At 33.5% G+C, this 12997-nt stretch overlaps 1 protein-coding gene across 1 annotated transcript in view; it reads right to left on the bottom strand.

Annotated features, from left to right (window-relative positions):
* Positions 1–1988: 1988 nt before the first annotated feature.
* LOC140054981 (uncharacterized) overlaps positions 1989–12997 on the bottom strand; it is a 50898-nt gene continuing 39889 nt past the window's right edge. Inside the window, exons 5-6 of the mRNA XM_072100126.1 lie at positions 8315–8443; positions 1989–6012 (exon numbers count right to left, since the gene is read on the bottom strand). Of these exons, the coding sequence (XP_071956227.1) occupies positions 5402–6012; positions 8315–8443 (740 nt within the window). The 3' untranslated portion in view covers positions 1989–5401. The remainder of the gene's footprint in view (positions 6013–8314; positions 8444–12997) is intronic.

The raw sequence follows: 12997 nt of genomic DNA, 5'->3' as shown, positions 1-12997 counted from the left end.
TGAAAGAATGTGATGAATGAGTTGACGGACATGAATTGTTGCCCTCTTATGAATGAGTATTTTTTAAAGGATCATATGGATGATGAACGACACAACTTCATTTTGTGCGCAACACAAGAACATAGGACAGTTCCAATAATCCATCGCTCGATCGTGATTGGTCAACTAACGTTCTTTGCCTCTAGTGGGAACCAAACAATTACAGTATATTTGTTTTGTTAACTGAAAGCGACAGACAAAATTGTTTTTAGAGGGCGACATGTCGATTGCAGTACATTACAAACTATAATTCCTCTCTCATAAAAAACAACATATTTTATATTAACTCAATCCTCTTTCCAATTTAATTTGTTACGACATTTAATTTACTGCATATAATGAATAACAATTGTTTATCTGATTTCACTTGTATGTCTGCCGTCTTCTGTTTTGATTTTCTTTGCTACACCCTGTATGGCCAATTTGTTTATATCTCATTTACATACGTATGAATAGACTGTACTGTAGTTTGTTTATATCTCATTTACATACGTATGAATAGACTGTACTGTAGTTTGTTTATATCTCATTTACATACGTATGAATAGACTGTACTGTAGTTTTAATTGTCTGCCTTTGGAATTCCTAATGATGATCAAATAAAGATAGAAATGTTGAATCATGGCTTGCCTCTCGTTATTTGGATGTAGTTTTATACTATGTTATTTAAATATAATTAGTGCATCTATTGGTTTTTGAATAATATCTAGTCGTCATTTTAAGTAATGAAATAATATAGGCCTGTTGTTGGTCTACACGGTAAATTAACATTTACCATACAATTAAAAAAAAAGAAATTTTAAGTGTAGTTTCAAGTTTATAACTTGTGTTTATGCATAATCAGCAATTTAATTACTGTAGTAATTTATCAGTATTTGCATATTTAAGTAGTAACATTGTATCTCTAATTCTGATTTCTCGTTCTTGGTCTGATTTTATCACATATTGGTATAAATAAAGGTAAATGCATCCTGGGATACGTTGTCTATCTGGAGAAGTAGTTACTGTAATATAAACTGTTTTTAAATGAACCGATAGAACCACTAAGGCCTACTAAAAATGTTGTTCTAACATGCCATCTCTTCTTTCCGAAAAAAAAAAAACTCACGTCAACATTACATGGTTAGTGTAATCCAAACTGCATTACCGGCACCGTTCTAATCAGCCTAATGCGTTAGTTTTATCTACATGCTTAAAACAGTTATTTCATCTATGTTTTGTACTGTATGACAGATGATGAATCGACGGCTTAATGTTGTAAAACTACATAAATACTAATGATAATCATTATGAGTATCCAATACATATTTTGCAAATAAACATTCGTGCGTTTCTAAGATGGGTTTGGAATTGCGAATGGAAAAGTGTTTGTATAATCATGGAGGTATATTACCTTATTAATTTAGTAACGATACACGCTAGACGTAATTAATAGGGAATCATTCGTTTATAAGGACACATTAAAAAACTATATACAGTATACTATAATTCCATTCCAAAAATCCGATTCCCACTTAATCAAGCACTCAAATCTTTTTTTCATAGGACAGGGGTAGGCCTACCATCCAATTTTAAAATGAAGGGCCACTTACCTTGATCGTTATGTCGGCAGTGTATAGATTAATTCCAGGTGGCAATTTCACATTTTCCATCCAAATTTGACTTTATGCAGGAACGGAAAAACTTAAGGAAACACAAACATATTAGTAATAAACAATTCTAAAACAAAATTCTAAAAAAAAAAAGTCTCTCCCAAATAATAGAAAAAGGAAGTGGGTAAAACATAAAGAATTGACTACAGTACATAAAGAAAATCCAATCAGTAAAAAATAATTGTAAACCAAACATTAGCTTTAAAAAAACGTCAACTAAAAAAATAGACGCTGGTAAAACGTAAGAAATTACATAAACAGATCAGTAAAAACTTGTTAAACCAGAACATTTAAGTGGATTATTAAAAGTTGCTTAAAATGGTAACTTAAAGTGAATTTGGATTGAGATAGTTTATTGCAGTTACCGTTGGTAATTTTTATTTCTTTTATGTCGCGAAGTGCAACAGCAGTTATTACAAAGTGCGAGAGCAGAGAGCAGTTATTACAACGTGCGACAATAGTTATTACAAAGTGCGAGAGCAGTTCATAGAAAGTACGAGAGCAGTTATTACAAAATGCAAGAGTATTAATTACAAAGTGCGAGAACAGTTATTATAAAGTGTGAGAGCAGTTATTACAATGTGCGTGAAGGGAGAGCAGTTATTACAAAGTGCGACAGCAGTTATTACAAAATGCGAGAGAACTTATTATAAAATGAGACAGCAGTTATTACAAAGTGCGACAGTGTAGTTATTACAGAGTGCGATCGCAGTTATTACAAAGTGCGAGAAGGGAGAGCAGTTATTACAAAGTACGAGAGAAGTTATTACAAAGTGCGACAACAGTTATTACAAAGTGCGACAGCAGTTATTACAACGTGCGAGTGTTGTAATTACAGAGTGCGAGAGCAGTAATTAAAACACCGACACCAGCTTTAAAAATTGCGATTGACAATTATTACCCAATGTGCGATAGCTCAGATATTACAAAGTGCGACGATATATAGTTACAAGAAATGTCGGTGGCGGGTATTACAAAGTGCGATGATTATTACAAAGTGTGATATGAAAGTTGTTATAAGAAATTCCGAAAATGATTAGCGACAGTACGAATTTATTTCCATGCACCTTTCAAAATGAACTTTATACAATTAACAATACATTTATTTTATATTTAAAATCTTTCTATTGTTTGTCTAATTGATCTTGTTATAAAGTTTTAAATGCACCTTTTTCGTCCACCTCTTTTAGGTAATGTAACTGGACAGGCTTGATGCATTAACTGCATACCCTGTGCTAATTAATGTATACTGTACAGTACATAGTATTAAAAGAACTTAACATTTATTTAATGCCTATATCTCAATTTAAAATTCATGATAATTTTGAATTGCTTTAATTTTTATTTTGTGTTTTGCCATGGTGGACTTTTAAAACAATTATTAAAAGCATGGCAGTAATAATAATTTTTACTCCATGCTCAAAGTAAAAAACAACAAGAGGCAGCCAACGCAAATTTTGAACATTTCGAGAGTGCACACATGTACACATATACCAAATGTAAAATAATTACTATACATTAAGTTAAACCTATTTACACTTAAATACATAATTGATATCTGCTTGCAACCAAAGTTCTGTCAATTCTATAGTATTTTTATGTACAATTACCATATTACATACTTAAATAATTTACAAGATTATCATAACCAACAACTATATTCTTAAATACATTAAATATAAAAGTAAATAGAAATTTGTCCAATTTACAATATTTTGAATATCAGTATAGTAATGCGGTTTTAGTATGGTACTTGGAGCATACTGTAGGTGTATAGTGTAGCGCGACAGACAGATTCAGTTGTCTGAATACAGTATAGTCAGGTAAGTAAAAGATATTAATGGCGAGTCCCAGTAAAATGACCTCTTAGGAGCTCTTTTGTACTAACCTCTGACCAGTTCCTTTCTACGCGGCCTTATCCTCCCTAGTATTTCATTATCCTCCATAGTATTTATCAACCAGTCTACCCTGAGTGGACTGGGAGTAAACAAAAGTAACCCATGTCTTTCTGTCTGATAGTCAAGTACCTTAACAACTGGGCTATAGCAACTCAGGTTTGACAAAGGTGTGGCAATTCCTTTACGCAAGACAGAAGATATACCCAAAATTTGGTGATGGAAACAAACCAAACAAGCAGACTTGAACCATTAACCGCCAAACTATGCCCTCCATTCCGTTTTCATATCCTATTCAGAGGATGTGACCAGCAATTAGTTTTCTTGTAATTCAGCCTTAGAAAGGGTCAGCCAAATTGTGAATGGGCATTACACTTACAAGCATTCACATTATGATGTGCTGTACATCTAGAGTATCTAATTGTTGACAGTTTAACATTACAGGCAAAATATTTAAATACCCTATAAAAATAGCCAAGTACTGTTTGTTATTGTTATGCAGCCTTTCCAATATCTGTACCTATATAATAATGTACATTGTCAGTGCTGTATAGAAGAAAGTGAAAAAGAATCATCAAAATCAACATACATAGTGGTATGATAAAAGAGATGGGAAAAGGAGTTGGATGTCAATTTTTGTAGACAAAAAAATGCTGTCCAGAAAGATCAAAGGGCTGAATCTGTTCTGCTAATGCAAAACAGGCAACAGACCAAGTTTAGGTTTGTTGTGGCCAAAAACAAACTTAATTATTTACTACTCCCTGTGGCATGACAAAGACGTATATCTTTGGAGTCTTTAACAATTCTTCTAATTTAGTATGGTCCAGGATTTGACAAGTCAGTGCAGTGGTGTGCCATCCGATGTGGTCAATTAACTTGTGATAAGAAACATAATTCAAGCCTAGAATGTTGGATTTCTTTTACACTTCGATCAAATGCTCTTGTCACATATTCTTACACAGCTATGAGCGCTCACTGGCCAAACCTAGTGACCCTTGAGGTCAAGAGGCCCCAGAGCATGAGCAGTTCAATGCAACTACCCATGTGTTACACCACTGTCTTTGGCACAGTATTGTATCAATTCTCCACTATTATATATGTCCATATTCAGCAATACAAACAAAAACTTTCTTGATAATGTATTCCTTTAGCTAGAGCCATAAGTTGGCAGTATGGTTCATATACTGGATTATGCCATTAACCGTTTCATGACTGGCAGAGGTGCCACTGATAATATGCAAATCTCAGTGAACTCCTGAAACACAAGTGTTTCCAAGTGAAGTCCCATATCACCCATTATAAGTCCTTCAACAATAACATTCATAATTTTATTTAAAAATCGTTTTGATTTAACCATTTCCTGAAATATATACAAAGATTCTGCATTAAACTATTTGATTAAAGTTATTTAAAGTTAACAAAAAAATGTTAAAGAAATCACTCTGCACATTTGATCCTTGTTGCACCCATGTTATTTGTCTTGAATGAAGAATGATATATCTGTCAGTGGGCAAGTTTCTTTGTTGATACCAACAACAAACATTGTACCAATCCAAGCTTTGTTGAAAAAACTTGACCTGAGAGCTTGTCACATTGATGAAAAAGAAAACATTCAGTTGAAGTGTTATGAATTAGTTTAATACAGAACTTGTGTACATGTAGTACGGATCCATATTGTTGCTATTTTGTGTAAGGCGGGACATCATTGCAAAATTCACTTCCAAAAAATCGAAAAATAAATAATGTTTTGCAAAATTGCATTGCCAACTTTTATCAGCACCAAATTAATAAAATGTTTGTATATAATAATAATATTCAGATTGTTGTTTCAAAATCTCTGTTGCACCCATGTCGTCTATCTCCTATTCTATACTGATGGAGATTAGTCCTATCATGGCGTACATGATGATGTGTTGTGTGATGTCTATCATTACAAACAGCCACTGTATCGTCGTACGAGGGCGGCTGTACTTCAGTCGACGATATCCCATTTGCAGTTAATGGACAAGTTTCTCTGTTTATATCAATAACATCCGAGTAAGGCGGTGGTGGGTCACCATTGAACGTATGCTTCCAAGCATTTTCTGAAAATCTTATTGCATCACCGGCCGCATTATACGACACAATAATCTGATCCCCTACATTGTATTGATTATTACTTACTCTGGGTGCCTCTGCGGGATAATGTGAGCATGCTCTAACATCAAGTCGATCTAGCGCTTCACGTAAACGGCGTCTGTACAACATCGATGCTTGTTGACGACGTGTTATACGAAATCCACGTTTTTGCGCAAACAGCACCAATAGTATACACATGGTAAAAAGTAGAAATCCGGTGATGATTGCTAATTCAATTCCCGTAAATGTATCATGTATTTTGTAACTTGTCGTTACCACACTTGGTTGAGTAACTGCTTGGTAGTTTGCTAAAAAATATAAAACAAAATGTCTTTTAGAACAATTTATCAGAAAAATAATGAATTTTAAACAAAAGACATTGATACTTACCATAAACAATTTAGAATATTTATTGAATTGGTTAAGATTTTTACATGAGGGTTCGCTTTTCTACAAAAGGGGATCAAATTGGCAACTAGGCGACTTAGGTCTATTTACTATTACATTGCAAAAACATGGGTTCGCTGAAAATGATTTTTTTTTTAAATAACACTGCATAACCATTGCAGTTACAGAACACACGATATTCCATTCTAAATAGCTGAATTCTTTGAATTCTAAAAATTCAACATACTTCCATACAGGGAGGTATAAAAATGAGATACCTCCCTTGCCCATACATTTAGTTACATAGTAATTCTGCAATGAAACTAAACATAGTATACGGTATCAATACAATACATGTACCTAAAAAGCACTATCTTAAATGTAGACTTAAAACTAAAACTATCTTATAATAAAACCTTTAGCAAGTGAAGACATTCTGTATCCTCCATCTTCATCCATGACACAACATCTACTAACTATATTCAAACAATGACCAATTGGAATAAAGCCAATTGGTCACATGACCAAGTGGCAGCTATCTAAGATCATAAACTAACTAGGTAAAAATATCTTCAGTTAACATTTCAGGCCAGCTTGGTTAAAGAGGAAAGGGGTTCTTTTTTGACTGCAATTATATCATGGGTGTTTTGTGGCGATATTAGTAGTCATGTATATAGTAAACCTTTCAAAGAATATAAAATATAGAAATCCAAAGGCAAATTACTAATTATGTGCTGTGGGTATAAGTGACTGGATCTCAATAAAGATACAAAAAAAAATCAAAAAGATAAATCAAAACGATAAAGTAAAACAGCCAGAAGTAGCAGAGCTTTCAGGCAACACTAGCCCTTTTTTTTTCTTCTCTAAAGTATAAATATCTGGGGTTTTTTTTTGTTTAATGTGTGGAAAATAAATAAATGAAATGAATCAGTGCAAGAATATATATGTTATATAGAATTAAGCTTTTTGCTTTTTTTTTATCTCCATTAATATTCACAGCATTGTAATGTTGTTAGTAATTTGCCTTTGGATGTTATACTGTACAGTATATATAATTAAATATTTGTACAGGCAACAGGCCAGAGAATTTCATTTATGATTCCTATTTCATGCAAATTCTCCGTCCATGCTCCTACTTAGTAAACTTGTAAGTTTATTTTCATTTTAAACATACATACTGTGTTGATGGTAGGCTCTCCAGCTGTAGGTCTGTTGCTCCAATATTGATCTTTACGACCATAAATTGTCATCAGAGAATGCCAACAATGTTGTGTAAAAGCATCAATTTTTATATACTTTGTTCATTAAACGTCGATAAACATTAACAATATCATCACTCAGCTTTTACTTGACATTATGTTGTGTTGTCTTTAAATGTTTGCTGTACAAAAACAGTAATCTATTTTATACAATGTTTATTGTATTAGACTTTTATAACCCTATTATTATCTGAATGTCAATGACATTATACATATTTTTCAAATTTAAATTTGTTTGTGTAATTTTTACTGTTTATGATATACCGGTTTTCAAAACAAATTTCTGTTAATTTTTAAATGGACAAAATAAAGATACTATGACTAGGTATATAGTATGACTATAACTAATAGATTTTTGGATACTTTACTATAAATGCAGCTTGTATATATTTGTTTGAAACCACCATGAAAGCTGAGCCCCAGTGATATAATGGAAGACATCTGCATATCAAGCAGGCTCTGAGTTCGAATCTTGGTTGGGGTGGCTTTTTCTTATTCTCACAGATATATTTTATTTATCTTTTCTAAATTAATTAATATTTATTATATAACCAGATAGTTTAGAATTCTGTCTGTGCTTGTTAATTTATTTATTATATATATAAACACATCAGGCACAGAACATGAATTCTAAACTGCCAAACTGAAATTTAATTACCGGTAATTAATTTGAAAGGATATATCTTGCACTGATGAAGGGCTAGTGTTGCCTGAAAGCTCTGGTACTTTTTCTGGCTGTTTTACTTTATCGTTTTGATTTAGCGTTTTGCTTATTTTATTTTATATCTCCATTGAGATCCAGCCACTGATACCCACAGCATTGTCATTTTTTCAGTAATTTGCCTTAGGATTTATATATATATATATGCACTTACAGTTTAGTGATAAAAAGGCAACGTTGTTTTTCTCTTTTTCGCTTGGCCATTACCTGTCTAAAGCATGCAAAATAATGACAATTACTTACGACAATCAATCTCATCTGTTTCGTTAACACAATCTACGAATCCATCACAGTGCCGGAAGGATGGGATACATGAGTTGTCATGACAGAAATACATTCCTGGCCGACAAGGAGGCTGAGGCTTTATGGTGACTGACAAAAAAAGAAAGTAAAATTAATGTTAAATGAAATTCCTTACATGTATACACAGAAATAGTTTTAATGTTTTAACTCTATATTATGTACCACAGTGATGAATAATGTAATGACTAAAATAGGTTATATAGTTCCTTTTCGTTTTATGCTATACCCGCTTCGTTTTATGCTATACCCGCTTCGTTTTATGCTATACCCGCTTCGTTTTATGCTATACCCGCTTCGTTTTATGCTATACCCGCTTCGTTTTATGCTATACCCGCTTCGTTTTATGCTATACCCGCTTCGTTTTATGCTATACCCGCTTCGTTTTATGCTATACCCGCTTCGTTTTATGCTATACCCGCTTCGTTTTATGCTATACCCGCTTCGTTTTATGCTATACCCGCTTCGTTTTATGCTATACCCGCTTCGTTTTATGCTATACCCGCTTCGTTTTATGCTATACCCGCTTCGTTTTATGCTATACCCGCTTCGTTTTATGCTATACCCGCTTCGTTTTATGCTATACCCGCTTCGTTTTATGCTATACCCGCTTCGTTTTATGCTATACCCGCTTCGTTTTATGCTATACCCGCTTCGTTTTATGCTATACCCGCTTCGTTTTATGCTATACCCGCTTCGTTTTATGCTATACCCGCTTCGTTTTATGCTATACCCGCTTCGTTTTATGCTATACCCGCTTCGTTTTATGCTATACCCGCTTCGTTTTATGCTATACCCGCTTCGTTTTATGCTATACCCGCTTCGTTTTATGCTATACCCGCTTCGTTTTATGCTATACCCGCTTCGTTTTATGCTATACCCGCTTCGTTTTATGCTATACCCGCTTCGTTTTATGCTATACCCGCTTCGTTTTATGCTATACCCGCTTCGTTTTATGCTATACCCGCTTCGTTTTATGCTATACCCGCTTCGTTTTATGCTATACCCGCTTCGTTTTATGCTATACCCGCTTCGTTTTATGCTATACCCGCTTCGTTTTATGCTATACCCGCTTCGTTTTATGCTATACCCGCTTCGTTTTATGCTATACCCGCTTCGTTTTATGCTATACCCGCTTCGTTTTATGCTATACCCGCTTCGTTTTATGCTATACCCGCTTCGTTTTATGCTATACCCGCTTCGTTTTATGCTATACCCGCTTCGTTTTATGCTATACCCGCTTCGTTTTATGCTATACCCGCTTCGTTTTATGCTATACCCGCTTCGTTTTATGCTATACCCGCTTCGTTTTATGCTATACCCGCTTCGTTTTATGCTATACCCACTTCGTTTTATGCTATACCCACTTCGTTTTATGTTATACCCACTTTGTTTTATGTTATACCCACTTCGTTTTATGTTATACCCACTTCGTTTTATGTTATACCCACTTCGTTTTATGTTATACCCACTTCGTTTTATGTTATACCCACTTCGTTTTATGCTATACCCACTTCGTTTTATGCTATACCCACTTCGTTTTATGCTATACCCACTTCGTTTTATGCTATACCCACTTCGTTTTATGCTATACCCACTTCGTTTTATGTTATACCCACTTCGTTTTATGCTATACCCACTTCGTTTTATGCTATACCCACTTCGTTTTATGTTATACCCACTTTGTTTTATGTTATACCCACTTTGTTTTATGTTATACCCACTTTGTTTTATGTTATACCCACTTTGTTTTATGCTATACCCACTTTGTTTTATGCTATACCCACTTTGTTTTATGCTATACCCACTTTGTTTTATGTTATACCCACTTCGTTTTATGCTATATCCACTTCGTTTTATGCTATACCCACTTCGTTTTATGCTATACCCTCTTCACACACCAATCTTGCTTGTATTTTGTATTTTAAACTACCGGTATGTATTTTATCTGTATTTTAAATGATGTGCTTTATTTTACAAAATTTTAACCTTTTTAACTCATTTTTATATTTTTATGTGAATTTTTAACTTTTAACAAACAAAAATAATTTCAAACCATGTACATATTTTACTGTGACTGACCATGAATATTTAAATGAATGAATGCTGCAAATGCTGGAATGGGGCTACATGTAGAAGCTATCACAATGATGACTGGTTATTGGGTATAATCATGTTTTTATGATATATTGTTTTTGAAAGATTCATCATAATGATATCCTGGATTTATAAAGTGCCTAATATTGTGAACCTAAGTCATTTTTGGATTGAACACATATGTAAACATACAGTACTCCTACAATGCAGCTAGTAATCAGGGCATATTTGCGTCTTGACCTTAACGGTACCTACACCAGGGTGAGGAGAGGCAAACTTAGGTAAGTCTTGCCTAAGGATACAAGCAATACGACGAGTGTTGAATTCAAACCCATGATATCACGATCAGTAGTCCAATGTCTAACACACTGCGCCACAATGCAGCTAGTAATCAGGGCATATTTGCGTCTTGACCTTAACGGTACCTACACCAGGGTGGGGAGAGGCAAACTTAGGTAAGTCTTGCCTAAGGATACAAGCAATACGACGAGTGTTGAATTCAAACACATGATATCACGATCAGTAGTCCAACGTCTAACACACTGCGCCACTACGCCAATATACGATTTGTATTTTTTATAGTTTTTATTATATTAAAGATTTCAATAAATTTAAATAAACTTAGAGGTTAAAAGAATTCCAAATCCTTTTATCATTTCCTGGCACCGGACAGCCCCAAGGTGTCTTGACTGTATTTGTATTCAATAAACATGAGAAATATGATTGGATGATGTAACTCCCATAAAACACTCAAATCAGTAATACTTTGAAATTGATTTTTGTAATTGATATTACACATTAGAAATTGCTGGAAGGATCAAAGTTTTGCATATAACCTCACATTATGCCATATGGCATGGGTATATTCCAATCATCCTTGAGATCTAATTGGTTAAATAATGATATGCCTAAATAAATTTCATAAATTATTTCTTTAATTTTATTCATATAAACATGTTTATTCTATCATTTTTTTTTTTTTGGCATTTTTATCATATATTATTATGACAGCAAATATCATTATATAGATATAAATAAATAAAAAAGTTTTATGACAAATAAAAACATGGTTATAAATTAATATTTGACACTTGATCATGTGTCAATGTTTTTGATAATCGTTTGTGATGAAAAGTCATGGCTTTTTTCTAATAAAATTTATACATATCTCAAACTTAATATTTCAACGCTTGATCTATGTGAGGTGTCAATTATTGATAAGCCAAAGTTTATGAATAAAATATTGCATCATCAGTTTTTTGCATGTTTGTAATTTAAAATGACTAAGCATCAGTTTTATTAAATATGTATTGTCCCCAAAACATGAAAAAGGAAGATTAATTAAATCAGATTTTTAATCACTTCTGTAAAAAAAATGAAAACAAATGATGTTTTTACTTATAAAATTACAAAATAAACGGTTAATTTCAACCAAAAACCCATTAACAGAAAATAATCTTCTATTAATCTCTTCATTTACGTGTTCTATTTTCACAACATATGAAAAAAGCGGCGTTATAATAAACATGGTTGCATGTATTTAGATTTCACGTTAATAGATAATTTAAACCCAGAGGTATCTTTAGATAAAAAAATCTTGAGGCATTTGTGTAATGTATACAGCAATTTTTAGCTTACAAGTATCAAAGAAAAACAAATATAAAGTGTCAAGAAAGATCATGAAATATGAATCACAAACAAGATTTGTAAAAACACACAATTAGCATACATTGGCACAGAAAAAATAAACCAAAAAAACAACGAAAAAAATGGAAAATTAATTATATTTCTTAAAACAATAGTGAAAATACCAAAGCAAAGACTGCAGCCAATGAGAAAGGGTAACTGCCAAATATATACCCAAGATAGTTTAACCCAAATGTCAACAAATGTCAAAAAACCTATTCCAGTTTAACTGCAAAGATAAATAAATTCTGCAGTCGTAAATCATATCATGCTATCGTAGTTTTGTTGATGCGTAGCATGTACAGTATGCATGGCGCGAAAAAAATATGCATTTCTGCATATATTATTTGGAGAATGAACTGTTATGGTCAAGCCTGTTACCAGGATTATTGCAAGAGAGATTCTATTGACCGAAATCATGAAAGCTTAGATTGCTAAAGCCTGTTTTCCTGACGTTATTCGACGCTATCGTTAACAATAATCGATGATCTTCTACGTAAACAGTGAAATGTTAACAATTTAAAGGAAAAGGTACTCGCTATCGTTATCATTTCAACTTATCATTTTAAAATGATCGTCATTGAACTGTTAATGATCAACGACAGGAAAACAGGCTTAAACTTCTGGTTTAGTTAGGACTAGCCAAAAAAGGGAGGACGAGGACTGGCCAAAAAAGGGAGGGAGGAGGACTGGCCAAAAAAGGGAGGGAGGAGGACTAGCCAAAAAAGGGAGAGAGGAGGACTGGCCAAAAAAGGGAGGGAGGAGGACTAGCCAAAAAAGGGAGGGAGGAGGACTGGCCAAAAAAGGGAGGGAGGAGGACTAGCCAAAAAAGGGAGGGAGGAG

This window comes from Antedon mediterranea, chromosome 7, assembly GCF_964355755.1.
Source record: "Antedon mediterranea chromosome 7, ecAntMedi1.1, whole genome shotgun sequence".
NCBI classification, from domain to species: Eukaryota; Metazoa; Echinodermata; class Crinoidea; order Comatulida; family Antedonidae; genus Antedon; species Antedon mediterranea.
The sequence above is the reverse complement of the archived record's forward strand: the minus strand, read 5'-3'. Positions and strand labels throughout refer to the sequence as shown.